The sequence below is a fragment of the Spinacia oleracea genome, chromosome 3 (assembly GCF_020520425.1).
Source record: "Spinacia oleracea cultivar Varoflay chromosome 3, BTI_SOV_V1, whole genome shotgun sequence".
NCBI classification, from domain to species: domain Eukaryota; kingdom Viridiplantae; phylum Streptophyta; class Magnoliopsida; order Caryophyllales; family Amaranthaceae; genus Spinacia; species Spinacia oleracea.
Window position 1 is genome coordinate 89,648,135 of NC_079489.1, and position 26,404 is coordinate 89,674,538.

The following is a 26,404-nucleotide window of genomic DNA, read 5'->3' on the forward strand; positions in this document are numbered from 1 at the left end:
TGTTCTTGAGCTGTTTTGCTCTTCCCCTTTTGGTAATATATTTCCCCCTATTTGCCAAAAAAAAAAAAGAATCGGCATGGATCAAGCTAAGCTGACTCGCAACACAATACCGCGACAGCACTGGTGTCAAGAAGAAAGTATTTGTAGATTCATCAACACAATTCACCACATTACCTATCTATTACCAAAACAATGGGTACAAGTAAAGGGACAAAACTAAGTACCTAGATTCAGTGATAAATAAGTAAATGAATTTCCCTCAAAAAAAAAAAGTAAATGAATTTCCCTCAAATTAAAAAGAAAGGTAAATGAACTATTCTCCCAGCATTGTAGTAAAATCCTAGCATTGATTAATAATATTCACCTCAAAAACACGTACACAGTTATCATCCCCACAAGAAGCAAGCTGGTTCTTTACGCAGTTTTCTACCTTGTCTGAGTTTCTCCATGCTAAACGCTGCACAGTTGATGCATGGCACATGAATGGATCCAACCGCGCAACAACATTAGCTGTAAATCCTGCAACTGACATACATCCATCTTCATATCTACCAGAGAGACCCCAGAGTTCTATGAATCCGTTTTCCAATCCAACTGCTAATAGACCATGATTATTTTGACGTTCAATTCCAAGCCAAGATAAGGCAGTAACACTACATGGAAATGGTGGCAGAGTTGACACATGTTTCACGGAACTTCTGTTCACCACTGACCATAACTTCACTGTTTTATCTCTTGAACCAGTTGCAAATTCATGGCCAAAAGGATTCCAAGAGCATGCCCATATTATCCTTTTGTGAGCCTCTTGCCTCGCTAAAAGCTCATAACTTACTTCGTCAACACCTGAACATCATAAAACGCGATGGATTGTAACTAGATTTTAGAATCATCAAGCAGAGAGCTCATCCAACTAGGGTAATATTACATGCCGTAACGAAGAACAAATATCACTACTCTTCTGTTGAGTTCCGAATGACTATGTAATAAGAAAAACTTGAAACCAAATTTCTCAAAAACATCGAGGTGTCAGGAGAACAGTATCAGTGCCAGAAGCAACAAATGGCATAAGTTCTCACCTTCACTGTGATGGTAAAAGGTTCAGGATCGTTATAAATTGGTTTTTACTTTCTTCAAATAAAGAGACAGCATTCTGTTTTGGATTCCAAAGCTTTGCCATATAAATTATTATGTCACAGCATGTTTTTCAGATTCCAAAAGGCATAAAATGGCAAAGTGTATTCTCCCTCCACACCATATTATGTCCCCCGTTCTGTAAATATAGCAACGTCCGGGCTTTTAAACTATTCACACTCCCCTATGGCCACCTATGGCAATTTATACTTAACTAAATATATAGTCATGTTAGATTCGTCTTGATACATACTCCGTATTTATTTGTTCGTAATTACAAATATTTATGGTCACAGTTGAGAGTTGGGAAACGTAAACTCTACATGCCTGCAATATCTACAAAACGGAGGAAAAATTTACTTGACTAAACTTTTTTATTCCATAATACATGTTACTTGAAAAGATCAATACACTACTAGTTAGTTTAGAATATTAATGCAAAATCAATTGACTTTTGAATACCAATGCAATAACTAACTAACTCACAAATTCGTGTGCATAACTTTAAAAGACACTTATTTTTGGAGAATGCAAGAGAGTATAAAGTAGTTAAGGGCTATTTGACTTGTCTATTATCGCAATACCAACAATAAATTGAAGTCACGTTACCTTTTCTTTCTATGGAGAAGACAGAGAACTGACGATCCCTAGAGACAGAAAGAAGTAAAGTGTCATCATGCGAAAATTCCATCTGCGTCACAGTCAAGCTATGAGACTGTAACCGACCAACTGCTTTCCAGGATCCAACCTGCCATAGCCATATTTCTGCCACTGGAACTGTCTGGGCCTGCAAATCAACACCACTGCAAGACATCAACACACAGTAAAAGTGGAAAGCAACCGTACTACGAGTACGAGTGTAAGACACAGTTGTTTTCCCATTGACCAACTGAATTATGCAAATAAATACTTCCTCCGTTCCACAAAGTTTCCCACTTTTACTATTCATGTAGTCAAGGATTTTAAATTTGATTGAGATTGTAGTAAAGAACTTCATCTGTTTTTTTTTTAATAATTGCATCAATTGATGTTTCACGCTTGTCAATGCAAAACTTTAGCCATTAATATCTCTAATTATACATTGGTTAAAACTATAAAAAGTTTGATATTTTGCGAAAATATATCAAGACGAATCTAACAAGATCTCACATGACTATATAATTCCTTATGTAAATCACAAAAAAGTTGATAAAAGAGAGTGTGTGAATAGTGTAAAATTGCAAATGGTACAATTAAAAAAAACAAATGAAGTATTAGATAAATATTATCTTGTTTGATATTTTTGGATTTGTTTTGATACAAATTTTCCAAATATCAAATTTTTATAATTTTTACGACTAACAGACAATTTAAGATATTAATGGTTAAATAAGTGCATTGGAGGCCATACATAATGCAAAAGTGAGGAACTTTATGGAAGAGAGGGAGTACGGTACAAAAAGCTCATAGTTCCTCTGACGTTGACTCTACTTATTACTGTTTGTTTTCTGACACTTTAGTCAGCCTGTCCACATTCCATATTTCCACAATTATTAGCTTACAAAAGCAAATCCAATGGTTCTAGTTCTTTGCCAGCTTAAAATCATATACACAGTACAAATAAGGAAAGAAAAATCAGGCACTAATAATTTGGGCTGTCTGATGTGCGTTTCTCTTTTTTGAAGCTATATCAGACTTGTGGGTCAACCTTCGGAACAGAACAGTAGCTGATATACAAGAGAAATTCGTGTTACTTGGTTAAATTGAGGTCTAAGTAGCACGAATTCCACTTCCATATCAGAAGATGGGGTTCCAAATTAAAAAACCTCAGCTAAATTTAATGATTGAGAGATGGAGTTTCATCCTTCAACCTTTATGGTCTCCCTTTTTTGAGTGGTTATGGGTCTCCCTTTTTTTTTGGGAGGTTGTGGGTCTCCCTCTTGCTGCTCCTTTTAAATGCATTTCTGTTTGGTATCCTCTATTATTAAGAGATTCCAAAATGGACTCCCAGCAAGGAAATCAAAGCTATTGTCAAGAGGGGATAGCTTAAAATTGTTAAAAAGCACCCTTTCTCGCTTGCCTGTTTACGTTATGGCCATGTTCACTATACTGACAATGATTCTGACAAACGTTGGTCAAGGGGGAAGATGTTTACCAACTCAAGCACGCTGGACATCTTGGCATTGGGACTTTTAAATTGATGTAGGATGGTGGAGCAAGAAGATCTCTGCAACTTATACTCCCTCCGTCCTTTAATACTCGCACCGCTTTCCTTTTCGGGCCGTCCCTTAATACTTGCACCGCTTCTATAAATGGAAATCTTTACCAATATTATACTATTTCTCATACTTACCTACTACCCCACCTACACCCCTACTCCCTACAAAAAATTATTTAAAAATCCACACCCCACTCACCACTTCCCACCCCTTACACATTTCCCACTAACTATATTAAAAAAAATACCCCACTATCAACTAACACCCATTAAATTAATAAGTCAATTTAAATGTCTTAAACTCCGCACCGGTCAAACCGGTGCGAGTATTAAGGGACGGAGGGAGTAGCATAGGGCATATGATGTAAATCCATCCCAACTGAATGTCATGTGTTCAAGTCCCTGGTGGGTTTCAAGGTAAAGAGTAGTTCAAGGGTTCTGTTTTGGCATTGTCATTTGCTGCGGGGAGCAACCCCTAAAAATGCATTTTTAGAGCTTTACTAGGGAAGTGTTAGTAAGAGTAATGATTTATGAAAGACCAAATAGTGTATCTTTGCTTTCATGAGTCATATCAGACCAAAACCTGGATGTACAAACCAATAAAAAGTATGATAAATTGCAGGAAAAAAAATATTCAACCACCAAGCAAAATCATAGTCCAAAATCCACTTTCAGATGCTTGCTAGTAATCGTCTTAGCGCCTTCTAAGCCAACTTAAAAGGTGAAGTGTCCAACATCTTGTCGAACATGAAGACCCATTGATTCATTAAGGAATGAGAGGGGGGTTTCAACCATGGTGTAAAAACTCGCCCGAGTTAACTAGGTTTTGGAGGCTGGCGATACGAGATATCCCGAGTTGTAAAGGTATTTTTAAAAACGGTGATATCTCGGCCGGTTCAACCGATCTTAACTAGGTTTTGGAGGCTGGCGATACGAGATATCCCGAGTTGTAAAGGTATTTTTAAAAACGGTGATATCTCGGCCGGTTCAACCGATCCGAACGAATTTTGTCTGGATTAGACGTTATTAGCCTCACATCTACTCAGTTTTCAGCTGAATTTCCCATGTTTTCGACAAAAAGAAAGGGAAAAGGGAAAGAAAAGGAGAAACTCCACTGAAATAGAGTAGATAACTCCATTTTCAGATCTAAAACAAGATAGGAGAGAGAAGGTAGACAAAGGTAATCATTTAATTATGTCACGTGTACGGTTTAGGGGAGGGGGACTAGGATAGGTAGTGAGTGACTGAGTGGGGCTAACCTGGGGCTTTTTTGCAAATTTCAAATTCCTATGCAACAACCGCGACACGGTCCGCAACTAACGCATCATTTTTGTTACCAAGACTCCGCAACCGATCCCGCGACCGATCTCGCGACCACATTTTTTATCTATGGTTTCAACTAAGTGAAGGAAATGTGTCCTTCACCCAATATGCATTAGTCTAATACCAAAGGTTCAGATTAATTACGAACAATTAATTCAGTGAGATAAAGTGATCGGAACAGCTCGCTAGAGCAATGCTTCCGATCAGTGAGTTCTAATCCTAATTAGACTCACCGCTTACTCTTGACTGAACCTATAAGGTCACACCATTGGCATGTAACAGATCACCGGATTAAATGAATCGGAAATTCATTTAATAGCTTTTCGGGAAATTAGTTCGGAAACATAATTATACGATTTAACATTGGATCGTGATATCGTATATCGTTTTGCGTATATTCGTAAGCTAGGCCAAACGAATTATCGTATCGTACGACAATAAATAAATTATCGTTTCGATAATTTAATCGCAAACACGAAAGCAACCTACGAGACGAGCAAACGAGGCGCAAGGCCCATGGGCGCAGCGTGCGAGGAAGAGCAGCAGCGACAGCCCCGGCCCAACTGCTTGTTGCGTGTTGTGCATGGTCGTGGGCCTTGCTGGCCGGTTGAGCTCCTTGCATGGCAGGTTGGCTTGCTTATTAGATAGTTTATTTCAATAACCTATTCTACATGTTTTCTAACTAACCTAATTATTCTATTATAACCTAAGGACATAGAGAACCCTAATTCTCTTTATGCCCCTATTAGAGTGTTTTCCCAAATAACAAAATGTCTCTAAGCCATCAATCTCAAGACGGATCTGAACGTGTCGGTGAACCAAGTAGATAAACGACATTTGGAGTTTTTGTTCGTGTTCGTCGAACTAAGGGGAAAACACGCTACAAACATAAGTTATGCTTAAACTGTACTTTGTACATGTTTCCTGGCTTTGGGTATTCCGCTATCATGTTATGTATTTAACTGTAAACCCCTACACTAGGGGTGAGAACACATGGTACCTTGTCAAAATTTCAGGAACTGGAACCGGAACCTGTTGTAACGGGTTCATGAAAACAGGAACATGTAGGTTCCTAAAAATGAAAAACCGAAACCCGTTGCAAGACATTCTGGTTAGAGTACACTGTTACTTTTAACATTTTAAATAAGCTATTGTTACTTTATTAAACAAATCTAATTTATAGTTTGGGGTTCAAATGTTTTATAGTTGTGGCTTAAAATATTTTCCAAAACGAGTTTGAATTGTTTTATCTGTTGGACATATGAAGCATTTTTATTTAGTCCCGGGTCATGACTTTGGGTTCTCTATATTAAAACTGGGGTGTACAAGATAACTAATAGGATACCCGTTTCGAAACATTGAGAACCAGAATATGTAGCAACAGGTTCCCAATTTTGTTACCCGGAAACAGGAACATGTTCTGTTTCGTAACCGCAGGTTCCTAAAAGGTTCCGATTCAGGGTACCGGACTTTTTGCTCACCCCTACTTTAAACTGATCCTAGGAAATAGAGATCAATATGTCTTGCACCCAGTGTACAATAAAATTTATTGTACACCGGGATAACTTCTATCCAGTTTTTGGTAACTTTTAACATGTTTAGATTAATTTTTTTATATTATGAAGCTATGTTACTCCGACACTTCTTCCAGCGGTGGGTGTCGGTGTTGACACGACCCGACCCGCGACACAACACCCGAAACGTGTCCGGGGAGGTGTCGACACTAGTGTCGGAAAAGACTCCGAAATATAGTGTCGAAATCGGGAGGAGAAAAGAAATTGAGTAAAAAAAATACAAAATCCTGGATCTTAAGAAAAAAATATATTGGGGCTTTTGTTGTAGAAGAAAAAACGAGTGGTAAGCATTCTTCAATCCTTGTTTTCATGACTGCTTGAGAATCACCATTGTTTCTGGCGTCTTCTTCCTCCTCGTCTTTATGTTTTGCGTCTGTTTTTTGTTATGATATCACGTGGGTTGGTAGTTTATGGAATATGTCTAGTTTGTTTTTAAAAAAGTAAAAAAGGAAAAGAAAAAGTTAATGATATATTGATATCACGTGGGTAATGTTAGAATGGTCTAGGACTCTAGGGTGTTGGTGAGTGGGTCTGTCAGCTGTTTATTATTCAGCTTTTATGTTTTTGTATTTATTACTTCCCGTTTACTTTTTTTTTAGGGATATTATATATTTATATGTTTACTTTTCAACTCTTTGTATTCTTAAACTCTTTCAAAGACTATTTATCTTGTTTTGTAATTTTAATTTTATTATTCATTAATATTTTAATCTTTATCTTTTTTTTTTATTTAACAATTATTTTTTTATAAAAAGTGTCAACGTTTTTATTCGACACTTTGTAAGGCAGTTGTGTCTAAAAAACAAGTCAAGACACTCCTTTGACCGTGTCGGAGTGTCTGCAAATATTTGAATCGGAGTGTCAGATACTCCGACACCCGTGTCGGACACGACACCGACACCCGTGTCTGAGTAACATAGTTATGAAGTAATTTTTATGGATAAACTTTTAAACGGTTATATGTTTACGTTTTATACATTATGGGTGACTTTTAAGAGATAGATTCTATTAAAAAGAAAAAATGTATCACGGAAAAATAAATAACTTCTGACGTAACTTTTACCGAGTAGCATTTTTGGGTAACTTTACATCCGTCATACGATATTTATTGTACACAAATTAAGATATTGTGAATAGAGATTGGCCAACAAGGGCCTAGAAACTACCATAGTGTTTAACTCAAGCTTCCATAGCCATTTTTGGCATGAACCCACTGGCCACTTCTAATAATTTCAAAACTCACCTCAAATTTACTCAACAAATCACTTATTCCTACAATGCCATATTGCCATTGCTATTGCCAAAGAGAGACATTGAAATTTGGCAACTTGTGGTGCAAATACTGGACATGCTATGTTTCCACAATGGCCCAAAGGACCAGTAGTGTGGAGCTCATTAATATCAATCTCCAAGACCAGGTGGAAAAATTCAAGAAGATGAGTCCATAGCTTAACTAGATTTTCGATGGATTTTGGACAAATTGAGTTGGAGTTCTGAAGAATGGAGATTGCTTCTCCCTAACAAGCCCCCAAAACAACAAATTCTTTGTGACTCTCCCGATATAATTTGCACTCAGTTTTTTAATTTCCAATCCCTCATTCTTTTCCACTTACCAAAAGAAAATGACACTGGACCAGTCGGACACATACTCCCTATGTATTTTTTTAGGAGTTACAATTACTACTTTCGGCCGTAATTTTTTAGGAGTTAAAATTCCATTTTTGGAGGCCCTCTTTGGCAAATAGCGGTTAGCTGTTAGCTGTAGCGGATTGTATTAGCATTTTTGATTAGTTGTTAGTATTAGCTTGTTTGACTAGCTGATTGTATTAGTTGGTTATGTAAAAGTGTTTGGTAAATAGCTGATATATAATAGTTGTTTGATTGTGTAAAATTACCAATAAGGACATTAACTTATTTAATTATAGAGAAATAGTAAATGCTAAATATATGGATATGTATGGTTAGATTTTTATCGGAATAAAATGTACTAACATGAAAATAATTAAACAACATTTATATAAAATTGAAAATTTGTTAATCCCACTAACAACTTTTACGAAAATAAATCACTAAATGTCTAATTTGCAAAATAGGAATAACTAAGAGAAAAAAAAAATTACATTACACTCTTCTAAGAAACTCAATTTTTTTTCATTATTATATTATACATCATCTATTTAAGAAATAAATGTCTAGTTAAATTAATATAAAAATAAAAGGTAAGCAAAGTAATAAATTTAAGTATTAAAGTGAATAAAGAAAAGGTAAGCACCGTGTTATAATTTTGGGCATGATTTTTTTTTTCTAAAATCACTTATTTAATTTCTCTACAGTCACACACTCACACTAAAAACATTTTGTCTAATATATCTGAACTTATTTGAATTTATCTTCAAATTAATTTTTTGGCTATAACAAGTCAAAATAAATTGAGCATTACAAATCATTCATGATTCATCTAACAAGGTTTTTAAACTCAAATAAGATAAGTTTAACAAATATAAGGACTTATTAAGCGGTAATAGAAGGTTCATTGGACGATCAAGATGTTTAAAAGTTCGAGTCGATCTCAAATATTTTTGACATTTTGTATTGTTCTATCATTGTTTAGCTTCATCATCTATGTTGTTGCAAGGGTTGTTACCTTCATTGTAATTATTTGATTAAGCTATTGTGAATCGGTGAATCCAATGATAAATGTATGGGCATGATTGATATGGGTGTAATTTTTGCAACTTGAGGACTAAATTGTATTTTTATCTTACCTAATACAATCCTCTAATTGAAAAAGCTCATTGGAGCAACTTTTTTGAAATTAGAGGATTCATCCCAATCCTCTATTTCAATCCTCTTACTTCCAAACACCTAGATTAGAGGATTGAATTGGTCAAACCTCTAAATTGGTCAAATCCTCTAATTTTTTGCCAATCCTCTAACAACCAAACACCACCGGAAACTTTTACATCCAATCCCCAATTGTTTATTATTTCCTATGTTCCTATGGGCTCACTTAAATCATAAATAATTCCATTTTTTATAATATTTGCTCCCCAATTGCTTTTTTCTATTTCTTTATTGTCAACTACCAATTTGCATCATTATTATATCAAATTCAACTATGTTTCCTTAATATTTGTGTCGGTGAACATGTATCTCTGACACCGTAAATAAAAATATGTACTTGGGTGATAATGTGTTATACTTTGATCATTAACAAACAGGAAAAGAAAAAAGAAAAGAAAAAAACTTTGACATGTCCATGTTGCATACTTCTTATGATCCTACGTATGTAAAGAATCAAAGTGACGTAGAATTAATTTTAGTATCAATGATACAAAGCAGCACATGACCTGCGCTGCACAACACATGCCCTAACAACCATAATTGATAGGTGAAGTTACATACCTTGCAAGAAGAGGCGACAAGCTTTCCCTCGTGATCACAACACAAAGAGAACAACTCATTTCCATGACCATAAAGCTTGTGCGTCTCGGGCCACAATGTATGCCATGCCAGTTGCTCCTCAATAGGCGGTTCAGTCAATGTAACTGGTACTGCTTCAGGGACAGTTTCAAGTGTGTCGACCACGTCACTGTCAGGTCTCTCTGTAGTCTCATGAGCAGCTGCACACATCAAACTTAATATGTGACTATTGCTCTTCATATGAAGAACTATATTTTATTCTACAAACTACACGTGCATGTGTGCGTAAATGCAACATGGTTACAAAAGCTGAACTGCATATAGACAAAAACGAAAGAATGAGAAGTCACCATGAACATATATAGGTTTCTGCGATAATCCCAGAGCAGACATATTTGCCCCTAAAATTTGAACATCCAACTGAATGTCTTCCTGGATGTCTGATTCCTGTGAAACAGCACAATTTAATGTCTTCAGAAAGGACAAAGGGGCTTCAAATACTCTGGCCACTTTCTCATCAGCTCCACTGACAAAGCGGTGATTTCCCTTCCCTTGTATGAGCGTCACGCAATTAATATCATGACCATGAACTTGAGGACGAGCAATTTCATGCCAAAAGCACCTATCTTCCATATGGCTCAACCACGGGGCAAAGATTCGAGTTGTCTGCAAATTTCAAGTTCCAAAAAATCCTACTTTACAGGAGGTCAAACAAATAAAGAAAAGAGAGCACGGTGCATAACTATTCAGAAAAGCATTGAACTTCAAAACGGAAATTTCGTATCAATGATTGTAGCTAAAAGAACAACATTAATCTAAGGTGGACCAGGCAAATATGAGGAGGTTGAGATGCATGGGCGTAATCAGTCAGTACTTAGTGTCAAAGGGTAGCGCATGCTAGCTCAAATTTACAAGAAAAAAAACTAAAAATCGACATAATTTTTTTTCTTAATGCAAGTTGTATTACACCTAAAATCCAAAAAAATACTCCTCATAATAGGGTGCCCCCTTTCCTAGTTTGTCCAAATTAGTGTTCTCCTTTCTATAAAAGCAATGGCTCATTATTATTTCATTATCTCTCTTGCGGTCTTTCCACTACCAAAAAGTTAGGATGTCGCATCCTCTCTCATTCAAATAAAATAAAGTTCCACTATCTCTCATCACATTTACTTCTTTTATCAGAATAACAATTCATAACCATACTAGAACTTATCACATAAAAATATGTGCCAAAAGAAAGGAGCACACTATTATGGGACGGAGGGAGTAAAAAGGTCTTGTTGTAGAGGGGGAAAATAGGCGGGGAAGCTCTATGTAGTTATTCGATCTAGCGTCAACCAAAAAGAAGTTAGAACTTTGAGGAGCTAACCACTGAACCAAGATATGTTTCTTAGTTAGACCTTATTATTGCTCATGCGCTTATCATTGAAAACACCAAGTTACCAACAATTACCAATCTAGAAAATATTAATACTTTGAGAAAGAAATAATTATTTAATCATTCATTTTTTACAGATATTATATTATTATTATAGCAGTTGATGTAGCCTAATGTAGAAACTTTTCTTCTCAATTCTTCAACTTTTTGTATCTATATTATTATTATTATTATTGTCGCTGCAAGACATGTCAAATGGGCCAATCCGGTTGGATTTCAGCTTATCAATCTAATTTTACACGTTTGAATTTTATTTAGGATATTAGGACCGTTTTTAAGATGACTTCCAAGTTCAATCAATCTAAAATCAAGTCGACATGCCTATTGTCAGACTTGTCACTACCCCAACCTGTGAACTTCTCTTTCCGTGTATATGTAGATTTAAGACCAACGAGAAGAGCTTTTTAAGTAAATTCTGAGGAAAAGTTGAAGCATAGGATCAAGATGACGAGTGGCTTTTATCAAACATGCTTCACTAATGGTGTATTTGTAAATTACTGCAATTTTAGTGCGACAGCCCCCAAACCCAATACTTCACTCCTATCACATCTGAAAGAAACCAAACCAAGCTCACATACTGTCTCTACTCATCCTCCCGCCTCTCTCGCATACACACATCTACTCATAACAAATCTTCACTCACGTTATCAAATCTCAATAAAGCGTCTAGGCCCTGTACCCCTATCCCCTGTCTTTTAATCTCAACAGCAGGGCTTCAACGGAACAACCATAAGTCCATAACTATTATCAAGAATACTATAAAGATTAAAGAATATCTAACACTAAGGAAACAGTTTAAACCTTTCAAACAATTTGTTTAATTAGAAGTGGATAACAAAGATAATGACGTAGAAATGGTTGACACTCTTGACAGGATCATTTTTAAATACATTAAATTATTTTTTGACCTATTTCCCCCCAAATTTTCTTTAGATGCCAAGGGTATATTGTGTATATAAAGATTTGACCTTTGTTGTACTTGGGTATTAGTTCCGAATGGCTTTTAAATTGATAGTTACTCCCTCCGTCCCGACTTAGTTGTCACTTATGTTACTCAGACACGAGCGTCGGTGTCGTGTCCGACAAGGTGTCGGAGTATCTGACACCCCAATCCAAATATTTGCAGACACTCCAACACAGTCAACGAAGTGTCCGTTGACTTATTTTTTAGACATGGTTTCCATACAAAGTGTCGGATAGAATATCCGACACTTTTTATAAAATATTTCTATACCCGACACTTTTTATAAAAATATAGAAATAGATGTTTAAGTTAAAAAAAATTGAAGATTCGTGAAATACAAAGAATAGGTACTCTAGGAAAGGTCTTATAGTACACAAAATAAATTAAGTAAAGAATAAATTAAGATTTTAAAAATATATGTCAAAGTAATATAATGTGTGTAAAATTATTAATGTATGCTCTAGGAAAGACTCCCTATAAAAAATAAATAAAATAAAAAAGTAATGCAAAAGATCAAAGATGTCAGTCAATTCATTAAGAGTCACGTGGGTTTGTCCCACCTGTGTGACCTGTCCAACTCCCACCCTTGTTTACTTAATTAAGAAAAGTTCTAAAAAATAGAAAAAGAAAAAAAGTGTCCAGTGCCCACCGGTCTTACGGTTTCACCACTCCACCAAGAATGAAGAACCAAAAACAATGGGCAGGAGGGCAGAAGCGTTCATCAATGGAATAGCAGACCGTTATCAATGAAAACAAGAATTGAAGAGGGCATTCATCTCGTTTTTCCTTCTACAACAAAAGCCCCAACATATTTTTTCTTTTCTCGCCTTCCCCGACCATCAATTGTTAGATCTAGGGTTTCGAATTCTTCAAATTATAGTGCATATGGTTCCGGGTAAGATTAATTTTACCACCTGCTATGCATATCTTCATCTTAAATGGCCAATTTTGATCTTTTTTTTTTTTACTCATTTTCTTTTCTCCTCCCGATTCCGACACTGTATTTTGGACCCTTTTCCGGTGCCCCGGACACGTGACGAGTGTCGTGTCGCGGGTCGGATCGTGTCGACACCGACACCCACCGTTAGAGGAAGTGGCAGAGTAACATAGGTTGTCACACTTTCCATTTACATCCGTCCCAATTTAATTGTCATATTTCCTTTTATAGCATGGACCCACTAATACTTTATTACCTTTCGCTTTCCACTTTCCAAAATTATGACTCCACATCCTCTCACATTGAGTGTATAAAAAGGAGTGAAAAAAGCGCGCCTAGGCTCTAAGGCACAAGGCGTTTGGAGCCATCGTCTTTTATTGCCCGGGCGAGGCGATTTTGATGAGGCGCACCTAAGGCGCACGTCCTGAGGAAAACACAATTTTTTCACATTTTTTAACCTTTTATTAGGGAGCGGCGCCTCACTTCAATGAGGCGCGCCTCGCGGTGGGAACTCCAAATCGCCTTGGTGCGCCTTGAGCCTTTTTATACATTGCTCACATTCCATTAAAAAAATTAATCCAATATTTCTCACTCCACCTACTTGTTATTAAAGTATAATAGATAAGCCTACAACAACTTATCGCATAAAACTCGGTGAAAAGCTTAGTGAGACGATTAAATTGGGACAAAGAGAGTACTATTTTTCTTTTCAATAAATTACTATTGAATACTTTTATTTTAGGAATTCAAGCAGTGCCTATTCAGATAGAGTTTGATATTTTCATAACAATTTGAATGGCCTAAATTACCTCTCTCCTCCAGGAGTCCACGGTAGGTGTGTTAACAATATTGCCTTTTTTAAATAAACGGTTTAAACTCAGAGCAGGGCCTGAATTTTCATTTAGATCGTAAATGGCCTCAATTGTCTCTCTCAAGTCTCAACCTCTTTCTTTTCCCCAGGGATGGGGTTCACTCATCTCAACCCTACGACATTTTTTTCCCTAAAATTCTAACAAAAACGGGAAAACAATATTAAGGTAGGTAACGGGAAAATCTGGCAATCTTTTGAGAACAAATGCAGAGTGATACTAAGGAAGGTCTCTTCTCTTCTGGCCTTCCCTCACAGAAGATTTCCACTCTCTTTTATTCTTGCATGTCCGCAGCAGCACTAGTCAACACACCACCTCCAACACATGTGGCAGATATTTGTACTAATGAAAGTTCAGAAATGTTGGTGAGACTGCTTTGTGTTTGTTAATAAAATAAAATTTTATTTCGCGGGAAGTTTGCATTAAGATACCGTTCTATTCACCTGAATTTACTTATCTTATCTTATCTTAACTTATTTTATCTTATCTTATCCTATACAATATTATTTATTTATCGTATCGTATCTGAACTTTTTTATAGACCCTGATTTTTATCTATATTATCTTATCTTATTAGACCTGAAATAAGTAAAAAAAGGTGAACAGAACAAAGGCTAAATAGAGCTTCAACTATTCTTCTGGTACTATTTACCCGGAGATCCAATTTGAAGAACATGCTAGTACCATTTGCTGGATGGAAATGACTTTCGGAACATAGAATGATTTCTGGACAACAAGTGTACACCAATCCATAAAACTGATGCTTCAGTAGCCAATTTATACATTCAAGTATTTAACCCATCCTAGTTAACTATTGAAGGGCCTTACACCCATTTATTCGTCCGTAAAATTTATGACACTACAATAGTGTATTCAAATTAACCTTTCATCAAAAAGAAATCTAAGATAAGGTGGCTATATAGAATAACATGGCAAAAGTCACCCAATATCTATTTGAATGTCACCCCAGCATAATGGTAAATCATAAAAGTCGTCCTATATCCTATGAATGTCACCCTTGTCCCACAACTCTCATACTACACCTATCTTACCATAGAACTACTCTTCAATGCAACGAATTCCAATCTTGAATTTGTTTCATAGAAAGATTCTGAATAGTGTTCAGACATACTGATCATGAATTCATTGCAGCATAATAAATTTATAGCCAAGACATCAACACTTCACATCAAACTCCAATACAAACTTAGTGAACTTATTTTTTGAATTCACGGGGTTGTTAAATAGTGTAAAATTACTTAACTGGCAAGCATTCCTAGTTATGAACTTCTCATATTATTCCATGTTTACACTGGTTTCTATTGCGGTTATCCGCTCTTGACTGTATCACAGGACATGGTCACAAGCGTCATTTAATGCAATGTGAAACTAACTAATCAAAATTCTATTTTTACAGTAAAAACAAACGAAACAGAATTCTGTTGATAGGATTAACATACCTGGTCATGACTAACTGATAGCAAGAATTTACCAGATCTGGCCCATACAATGTCCGATACAGCTGCATAATGTCCAGAAGGAACCTTTTGCGGCTGCCAATTCTCAGAATCAATACCAACATTTTTCCAGAGATGGAAAGACCCACCATATCCATGTGCCAAAATGGCATCCCCATTTGAACCCCAATGCCCACCATAAAATCCCAAAGCACAATGACTAAGCTCCCCAACAGTGACAACATTCATCCAGATGCCAGAATTCCTCACGGGTTTCCAGATCATCATTGTCTTGTCCATAGATGCAGATAAAATGCTTTGGGGTTGTATGTATCCTCTCCTTTCTGTAGATGTAATAGAAGGTGGCTGCCACTGGACTGAATACACCCAGTCTTCATGTCCAATAAGCAGGGACTCTAGTGATATCTGATAAGTAGATAAGCCAGAAACAAAAATAGGACCTTCAATGTATGATGCTAAGCCTATTACACCTTTCCTTTCAGGGTTACCTGAGGTGTCACATAAGACCATTTTCCATATGCGTATAGATTTATCCTGTGACGAACTCACAAGTAACAAAGTCTCTCTTTCCTCATCTTTGCCTACAGGCAAGGAGAAGTCCAAACTTCTAATCCAATCTGAATGTCCTTTTAGTTCACAAGAACGAACAAACTGAAATCAACCAATTAATAAGCAAACTAAGCAAACTGCATTCTACAGAAAGATTTGCCTAAAAAAAATTCAAAAACAAAAGTGAAAAAAAAAATTGAAAGAGAGAGAAGAAAACTCATCCATACAAATCTATACCTTTCCTGTCCTCTCTCCACAATACAGATGAATCTTGTTATCCAAACCCCCCATGGCGAGGACAACATGTCCTGTATTATCAGTCAACTCCGCTAACGCAAGTGCAACCATTGTTTTTGAACCAACAGATAGAGACTCCAGATACGACAGTTTACAGTCCCCTGAAAATAATAAGATCAATGAGACCAATCACTTCAGGTTTGCATGCACACAAGACACCTGCACCATAAAGAGAATGGATCTAGCGCACACAATCCAAATAAAATAATGGTAAATGTGATCAAAAGCTCAACTTATGAGCTCAATAAAGCACTAGAAGACTTGAAAGTCAAGATAGAAATATTATCAAGTATAAAGCACAAACAGCCAGATGAAGCAGCAGAACATTAAGCAAACACCTATAAGTAAAAATAAGAGAACCTAGCATGCAGTTACCAATACCAATGGATTCAATCAAAAATACAGAGAGCACATGCACAAGTTATGCTAAGGGATGATGCCTGCTTAAATGAAATAAAAGAAGCATGGATAATCCAGAGAATTACAGGCAACTCCAATTCAAAAAACAAAAAGAACATATGCCATGGCATTCCTCACTTACACTAAAAACATTCAATTCATTGCAACTTAATAACTTAAAGAAAAATTCTTCTCATCCATAAGGCATATGCTAATATTATAGTTTTGAATATCCTAACACTTATAAAGCCCTTCTATTACTATTCTCCAAATAGTGCACTTACTATTCTGCCCCCATTTTGTACCTTTAGTTTTTTGTCTTATTCTTATCAATAGTGTGGAGACAATTATACCCTCGGTCATCTTACTATACCACGTGTCTCCTTTTTTTCTCTTTCACCTTTCTTTTCTTTCTTCCTTTTGCTGGGATCCCCATAACCCATTCCACCGGATTTCTCCCGTCACTCTTTCTAACCTAGCTTTCCTCCGCCCTCTTCTCGTCTCTCCTATAAATGTTGTTTGTGGAATGCTACAATATAAATAATACAAATATTGTAAACGTATGTATGGTTTCATACTTCCTCCGTTCCAGAAATATCGCACCACGGTTGACTTTTGCTCTTTTAACCATTACTTTGACTCTTAATATCTCAAATCGTGTGCAAGTAAAAATTATAAAAAATTAATATTTAGAAAATATATATCGATACGAATATAACATTACCCCACATGACTAAATTTTCTTACGTACGAATCACAAAAAATGGTCAAAGTCGTAATGTGAATAGTGTAAAAAACAAATGGTGCGATATTTCCGGAACGGAGGAAGTATTATTAATTGCATGTAAATCGCACTTTAGCGCTGTTTTTCTAGCATTTAACGTAAATTTGTAAATGTCAATCTTTTACGTAACATAGCGCGCACGGTCCAACAACTAGTAAGATATAAACAGCTAAAGCGCATATTCAACCCCCCCCCCCCCCCCCACACACACACACACACACACATTAATTCACTTTCAGTATTTTTCTTGAACGCCTGGAAACATTCTCTTCCTAGCTATTTAACTCTGTCTGCAGTCTGCACCCTTATGGCTTGTCTCAGGTTCAAAAAACCAGCATTTCAACTAGGTTAACACTTAACAACCTAACGTTAGATCATTCTTACATAAACCTAGATTCAACACTACTTAGAACACCAATTTAAAGATGCAAAGGACAAAGGACCACTAACTTTACCCTTGACTAGGACTACAAGTATGTAACCCATATGCCTAGTGATTTTACCTCCCCCCCCCCTCTCTCTCTCTCTCATTCGTCTTCCTTAACCCAGCGCGATCTTGACTGGAAATTTCTAAACTCCTCAAATAATTCAATTATCTATTGTCATCCTTTCTCTATCGTTTGACACAGGGTGCTTTATATATACTTGTACCTTTTCAGGGTTAGATCCAATTATTTAATCTAATTACGAGTAGTGACTTTTGTCCCTCAATTGAAAAGTGTTTAGTCTCTTATTAGGATATTTGTTAGACTGTTCTAGCCATATAAAGGAACAATTTCTTGATGCGTCGTAGCATGGAACTTCTAAGACTAGATCTATGGATCCCATTCAAAGAAAACAAAACAAGATCCAATGCTACACTCTTAAAAGCTGAATCAAAAAGCAGCCAAAGAGTAAAAGAATGTTAAGTAAGTTAGCATGTGGTTTTATATAGAAAAGTATTATATTCATTATTTTAGCTACGCAATCAATTGATATTCAAACGCTTTTCAATAAGCTAATGATCTTTCCCATTCAAAAATAAAATACAAGGCAGACGCTAAGATCACGCATTTTCCATTACGCTTTATTATTTGGGAATCTACTATCCTAAAGGGGAGCAAATCCTTTGCATAGACAATGTATTTGCGACCTTGTAGGCGTAATATTTTAAGATGATCTTCAAGGTCGCCCTCTAAAAAATGTATTTAGTCTGGTGTTTGTACGTTGTTCACATTGTACAATGCATAAAAAATCTCGATGATCACTGAGGTGATAGGAGTTATGCTTGGCGTGCCTCATTGAAATGAGGAGCACTTAATAAATTTCCAAATACAAAATTGGTGTAAAAAGAAAAATGTGTGCCTCGTACCCTTCAATTGACACATTTCTTTAGTCATGTTTTCCAATGCACATTATTTATCATTAATATCTTTTATTATGTAAAAGAAAAAATTCTCAAAATTTGATAATTTGAAAATATTTATCAAGACGAATTTAACAAGATCCACATAACTATTTTACCTTACGCATAAATAACAGGTTAAAAGAGGGTGTATGAAGAATAGTGCTAAGTCAAACTGTATCAACTAAATAAGAACGGAGAAAATATTATTTAGGATTATGAGTGTCTTGTGAATTTCAGCATCTCTATTATGGCGGCATCTAAATACTACTCCCTCCGTTCAATAATGATGTTCCAATTTCTCTTTTCACGTATCCCAACTAAGGGTGTTTATAAATTCGGATACCCGAAAAATCGGGTAGTTAAAAAGTCGCTCCATGACCCGACCCGTGAAAATCAGGGACCCGCAAATCGGGTACTCGATTTTTCTGGGTCGGGTTATCGGGTACCCGTTATAAATTTAACTCCTATTAATATATGCAAGTATCTTGCGAATTTGATAAAGCATACCATGTTAAACTATACATGCAGCAAATCAATTGCATATTTATAATAAAGGAGCAAATTAGTTGAAAATTACAAAGTGGAAATGTAAAGTCAAATACTGTAAAACCAATTCTAATGTTCAAACTCCAAACTTGAATAAAAGGTACGAAGTAGAATAAAAGGAATGAGAAGTCTGAAACTCTTGTTGTCTTTGCGGTAAATCACAAGCGACTACGAAGTAGGAAGACAACAAGAGAAAGAAGACCTCCTTGCTTAAACCTCTAATGTCTAAACTTGTTGTTGTCTTTGCGGAGATCTATAAAAATTACAAGTATCAACAAGGGAGGTGACCTCAGAAGTTGTAGGTGAAAAAGTCTGACGCCGACCATTCTTTCCTCCATTGTTAGTCTTTATGGAAGAGATCTAGCAAATTTGGAAGTGTATGTGAATGTCAGAATGTTGATGGAAGATAGAGAGGAGAGAGAATGAAGAGAAAGAGAGAGAAAGAGTTGGGTGGCTAAGGGGAATGGAAAGGCAGGAAAGAAAGGAAACCTAAGTTGAGTTCTTGACTAACTCATTTTGGAAAATAAAGAAAATTGTATGTAAACGGGTATTCGGGTACTCGCTTTCGTGAAAAAGCGTCCCATGCCCCGACCCGTGACCCGCATTTTTTATCCGGGACGGGTACCCGACCCGAATTTTTCAAGAAAAATCTTAAAAATACCCGGTTATTTTAAAGCGGGTTGGCGAGTTAGAGGGTCAGTTAGTTTTGAACACCCCTAGTGCCAATGCACATTTTGTATCATTTATATCTCTAATTATACATTAACAACAAAAAAATGATACTATTAAAGTTCTCATTGAGACGAATCAAGCAAGACCCCACGTGAATATGTTTTCTCTTATGCATTGGGAATAATTTAGAAGATTCTCTTCACTTGTGAATAGTGTCAAAATTAAATTGGAAAATCATTATAGAACGGAGGGAGTACTTATGTGAGATTTTGGAGGAATAGGGGGAGTTGGGTAAAAGTTACTATCGACATCAAAGAAGTTTTAAATGGTCTGGATGGGGAAAAATATGCCAAGACAGGATAATTTTACCATCAAAGCCATATCTACTACCAGAGAATTCAAACAAAACATCAACTGCATCAAAAGGTAATTCTAGATTGTAATGCTGGTTTAAATTATGACCTACCTCCAACAGTTACTGGAAGGATAATCTCCCAGATGTTCACAGTACCATCAGAAGAAGTTGAAGCAAAAATTGCTTCAGTTGCAGAAAACATTATTCCAGAGATACATGTGACACCTTTCTTATGAGGTTGTGGTACTGTCAATACTTGTCTCCACTGCAATCACAGATAAGAGAAGCCTACATTTAGTTAATAAAGAAGTCCACACATATAGGGAAAGTTTCATTACAAGGGTGCACAGAAGAGCACAAGTTCAAGAATGAGAAATAAGTACATTGCAAGTTTCCTCCCTCCCTCCCTCCCTATCTGGAAGTAAGATTCATAATGCCCAAAGTCTTAAGCATACATGTGAAAATTAGAAACTGACCTAAGCTCAATTCAACATTCAAACTATGATAAAATCATATTAGCATAATTAACTAGGTCGAAAATAAAACTTTGCAATCTGAAGTGTATGAAGCCTTGGAAATAACAAAGTTGTGAACTTAAGTAAAATATTCACGCAAATGGACCAAAAAGCTTTTTGTATAGGTTAAAGAAAGTAAATTAAACATGAAATTGTGTATACTACTAGAATACATGGAACGTATGTAAGAACATTTTAGTTGCTGTCTTAAGAAGCAAATTACAAAAGGCTTATATTAAGAAAGCCAGTCTGGCATTAAGTAATAGTATAGCATCAAAACCCAACCCCAAGAGAGCTACAATTCAGACCTTGTCAATAATGAAGTATAGCTATTCTGTCAGTAAAACATTGTAGAAGTACCTTTCCATCTGTGAGAGAGACTTCCCATAACATAATGGTACCATCAGCATCCCCAGAGAGCAAATAATGCTGCCTTAGTTGTTGAGCTGTTTCAGAAACAAAATAATAATGAATCAGGAATTCAATCAGAACTTTGTATCTGAATACTTGCAGAACCAAAATGGTCCTTCCATTCAGAAACATGACACTCCTTTTCAGTTTAGACCATCCTCAAATCATGGTAGGAGTAAAATGTTGCCCTTAGCATCCAATCAACATAACTTTTTACAGAAACCATAATTGGGTTGGGTGACATTATTGTAAAACTGACGATATACTCTAATGCAAGTGATGTAACTAGTACTATATTTTAGATAATGGGTATGCAACATTCCAACATGAAATCGCTCACGGCATCACCCACATCCACTATTTACCGGGGAATAATCCATTTGACACAACCCATCTCTAAAAAGAAGTCAATAGTAATTGAAATAACCATTTCAAAGTACTGATTAAGTTTGAAGTATCCAAATGAGAAAAACAAAAGATAAAAGCAAAATAAACCTCTGAAAGAAAACTTGGAAGTGGGTAGCCAATAAGTGCAGTTAACAGCAGCTTTGTGACCAGGAAGTGTAGTCAAAATCTGGGCTGTCTGCAACATAACCAAAACAATTGGGGTGTCAAGTTTTAGCAAAGACATGAATTTGCGCATAAGAAAAGAGAGAGAAGAAATATGTGTAACCTGGGGGCAGAAAATGGCGACGGCGTTATTGGCACCAAAAGCTACAAGATTAGAGGCGCCCCAGGAAACGTTGTTGACGATTCTATTGCAGCCTGCTCCTATGAAAGCTCTCGACACCTCACAGTTGCTCATACTCATGGCTGCCCACGGCAGACAGACGCGGCGGAGAGAGAAGGCAGACGGGGGTGGGGGTGGAGGTGGGGGCAGTTGGTAGAAGCTACACCCAGTGGGGGTGAGGGTAGAGGTGGGGGAGTTTGAACTTACAAAGTTGCAACACCGAGGCCGGTTCAATGGACGGGACGGGACGGGACGGGGTTAGGGCTTAGAGTCTGCTCGAAAACTACTGGACGAGTGGACGCTCAATCGAACAAAGATCAGCTTAAGCAGGCTCGAAATCCTAACCAGCCATACCTGGACTATTAATGGCTCGGCTCTATAACGGGTGAACAAGCTCAAAAGTTATAATACGTGTATTTTTTATAAAAATAATATAATATTTTTGCATAAATAATTTTTTAGTAAATATTTATTTTTAACATGTAAACATGGATATTTTTACTATCATTTTTCTTATTAAATATTTGATGATCAAACTTCAAACGAGTCTATCAAACCTCAACCGAACCTATCGAAGTTGATACGAACCGAGCTTGGTTTTAAAGTTTTGAGCTCCAGCTAAAGATCAATTTTCCAGACTCGGCGATCTTGGAGCTCGAGCCTAGACTTGTAATATCTCGTACTAGTCTTATATGCACCCGGCGCGTGCGAGGTTATATAAAAATTGAAACTTGTGATTTTACCTCTAATCACCCACAAGGCCACAAAAAATAGGTATGAAAATTGATCACAAAGTTTATCTAAAGAAAATTAGACATCCACTATTAAAAAAGTTCATCTAGTTTTATATGCACGCGATGCGTGCGAGATTATATAAAAACTTAACTTATTGTTATTACAAATAATCACCGCATTTATTTTGCTCGAAATGGTCTTGTCCAATCATACGTGTTCATCCGATCCACGCGGTCAATTTGTAACACATAACTAACATTATAGGAATGTCATGGATTAAAATCTTTAATTGGTGGAGTTAGCACCCGCGTTCCTTAGCCTGCATAAATGTAAATAATTTTCGTGTTAATTATAAATAGAACATGAAGTAATTAAAATCAGAAGAGTATTGTTATAATGTGTTTGCGAGGTCATTTAGTATTGTTACAGAGTACTTACCACTATTAAACCCATAAACTAAATCTTTAGTCAAACAACTGTTATATTCCTAGCGCGATTTACTCCACTAATGTAGGATTTTGTTTACATTCTATGGCTAGACTAACGCTAGGAATATAACGGTTGATTAACTAAAGATTTACACAATTATTTACATAATATCTATCTCTATATAATTTTATAATTTTGATTATAGAGTATGTCAATTAAAGATGTCAATCAACCGTTATATTCCTAGCGTGATTTGCTCCACTAATGTAGGAGTTTATTTACATTCCTAGCGTGATTTACATAACTATTTACATAATTAATACACGCATAAAATATTCAACTCAGTCAACCGCTTGTTGACTTTTGTTGATTTTATGAGGAAGATTTTATGCGTGATTTAATGAGTATTCAGCTTTTACAGAGGTTGAACGAAGGTAATAGCGAACCTCTGAACTCAATCAGATTTTGAGTTGAATAAAGTTGAATAATTATTTAATTTGCAGTTAAGAATAATATGGCAATCAATTACACCAATCAATAATTCCTCAATAATATGGCAAACAATATGAGAATAATATGGCAATCAATTATGACGATCAATAATATGAGAATAATATGGCAAACAATATGATCCCACTACAAGAAAAACAGTTTTGGGCAACGAAAAATGTCGTCGCCCAAACATAGAAATTCGTCGCCCTTAATTTGGGGGGACGATTTTATTCGGCCCAAAGGTCGTTGTAATAGGGTCGAGGCCCTTGCTGCATATGGGCGTCGAAGTCACTTGTTGCACATAGTGTGATTTGGGCGTCGAGACAAATTCGTTGCCCAAAGTTTGTTTTGGACAACGAGATGCATGTTGTCGTCTATATTGTAAACTAATGTGCAACGAAGTTAAGTGTCGTTGCCCTATGTTGGTGATTTTGTACAACGACTCACATTTTCGTTGTCCATAAGTCAATATGTTTGGGCAACAAATTATCCTTTTCGTTGCCTATAAACTGTCAGTTGGTGCGACAACCGTTTGGATTCCGTCGCCCAAATGAGTCATTAATTTTTTTAAATGTAATTTTGTGCAACAATATTTTTGCGCATAAGAAAAAGGATGGAGGTTCTGGTTGGGAGCCAATTGCTGAAAAAAATTATAAAGAACTCAAAAAACTTCATGAAACTCAGATTGAGGAGCATGGTAAGGATACACTCAGTGTCAAAGATGCTTACATTAAGGTTTTAAAACCTAAATCTGGGTATGTAAGAGGACTTGGTCTTGGAGCTCGACCACCTAAAAAAGGTAGAAATGGAGAGAACAATGAACGAGTGGAGCTCTCTACCCAAGTTGACACACTTACTGCATCAAATGAGGAGTTGAGAGTATCAAATGAGCAGCTTAAAGCATCTAAAGAAGAGCTTAAAGCATCTAATGAGGAGTTCAAAGCTTCCAATGAGGAGCTTAAAGCAGAATTTGCTAGAATGAACAAAGAAGCTATTGAACGTGAACAGAAACTGAGAGAAGATATGCTGAAAATGTTCGAGGACATGAGGTAAATTTTTGTTGCATTCTTTGTCGTTTAGGCCATTGACTAGAAAAAACGCTTATGCCTCCAAGACTTTCTTTTTCTTATTTTCACTTTGATCATTTTTTACCCCGCAATTGCTTGTGATATGACAACAAGAATGACATAAAAGCTGGACAAGTACCCTTTCACCTGAATCCTCATTGATTTTCCTATAACTTTTACTCCCTACATCTTCCATGGATATAGTCATTAGTAAGGTTACCAAATACACTTTTTATATTGCATTTTGATGATGAAACTACGGCTGGGATAGTTCAGTTTCTGTGGGATTCAACCTGAGGCTATGAGCCTATGACATAATTGAATATGCTACTGCTGGGACTTTAGTCCAGAATTGTGTGACGAAGTATGAAAGTCATCTTGCATTGATCTTGATTTTTGGTTTGCATTACCTTGTTCAGCTTATTTTTATTTTTAAGATATAAGGGACAGAAATTGAAGTTGCACTAGAGTAAGTTACCGACCATATTCAAAGGATTTGCTAAGTATCAGGGCTAACAGTGCTACACCAGGCCAAATCATCAGCATAAAGTGTTGACAAAAATCCTGCAATAGCTCTTAGGTTCGCTTGTTCCTTCATGCAAGTTGTCATCTCGTCTTCCATGATGTTCTCCATCTCTGTATTCTAGTTGTACCTGCATAAAAAAAGTCCCAGTTTTTCCTTCTATCCATTTCCAATCCACTTTCACAGGGTTGCTTCTTTTATCTTTAACTTGTTCTGAGTAAAACTCCTCCCACTGTACTTCAGTACCGGCAAAAAGTTTGATGTCTCCTTCATCGTGGGTGGCCATTTATCCGTCTTCCTTCAGCCCTTTATCGAAGTCCTATCATCCCAAACGAGCATCAAAACTCTCACCTCTTCCATTGCTTTCTTCTTAAGGAGCTCGCCTAAAGTCATATCTCCACTAGGTCTTGGCCTCCTAGTATCCCTTGTTAGGTAATATCAGTTTAAACTGACCACCATGCTATGTAAATTAAATGCTTAGCATCTGTAATAGCATCAGTTTAATATGGTGAAAACTAAAAAGATATGCTCAGTAAATTTAAAGGAACTAAGTTATATTTTTAAAAAATTACAAAGATTTTCATGAGCACAAACTAATTACAGAGTATAAAGTTTTACAGGTGAACATTAAATAGAAATTAATTAAAAAGGAAAAAAGAGGTAACTCGTTTAATTTTATTCTCCTTGCAACAATTTAATCTTATATAAAATAAAATAGAAAATACAATCTTAAGCCTCGTCAACGCATAATTTTTAATTCTTCGTTTGCATACTGAAGTTCATATGTGTGCTCTATCCGATCTCAAATATCTGTAAATTTTACGTCCAATTAAATAACTGGATACATCATTTGTGATCAACTAATCGAAGTAATAAGTAAAACTAAAAATTTACTGATCTGTCATCGCTTCTTGATGTTGCTGAAGTCATGAGCTGTGCACCTGCACCAGTTGTCGGTTGTGCCTTCTTCTGCAGTGCATCAGCCCTTATATCTGCCTCGCCTCCTACACGCGCCTCTGCAACACCTCTTGCAAGCGCCTCTGCAGCGGCTGGCCCTATCTGTAGCGCATCATCAAATCTCTGCAGCGCTTGCAGTCTGACCCCCATGCTGCTGCTGTCTGTCAGCTACGTGCCTCTGCTGCACTGCATCAGGCCTCTGCTGCCTATGCTCATGCTGTT

The 26,404-nt window shown here is 36.4% G+C and overlaps 1 protein-coding gene across 1 annotated transcript; it reads right to left on the minus strand.

The window, feature by feature from the left end:
* Window positions 1-124: 124 nt before the first annotated feature.
* LOC110789835 (elongator complex protein 2) lies at window positions 125-22,349 on the minus strand. The gene is made up of 10 exons (XM_021994534.2): window positions 21,923-22,349; window positions 21,745-21,832; window positions 21,199-21,284; window positions 20,435-20,588; window positions 16,121-16,281; window positions 15,317-15,985; window positions 9,999-10,314; window positions 9,631-9,848; window positions 1,741-1,918; window positions 125-843 (listed from the first exon to the last, which is right to left on the minus strand). Exons 1-10 carry the CDS (start codon window positions 22,058-22,060, stop codon window positions 341-343), a joined length of 2,511 nt encoding a protein of 836 aa, XP_021850226.2. The 5' UTR covers window positions 22,061-22,349; the 3' UTR covers window positions 125-340.
* Between the last annotated feature and the right edge of the window lie 4,055 nt (window positions 22,350-26,404).

Coding starts and splice junctions, on each gene's coding strand:
- LOC110789835 (XM_021994534.2), bottom strand. CDS start 22,060: ATGAGTATGAGCAACTGTGAGGTGTCGAGAGCTTTCATAGGAGCAGGC. Junction 20,589..21,198: donor TCTCTCTCACAGATGGAAAG/GTACTTCTACAA, acceptor CTGTGATTGCAG/TGGAGACAAGTATTGACAGT. Junction 9,849..9,998: donor GAAACCTATATATGTTCATG/GTGACTTCTCAT, acceptor TGATGTGTGCAG/CTGCTCATGAGACTACAGAG.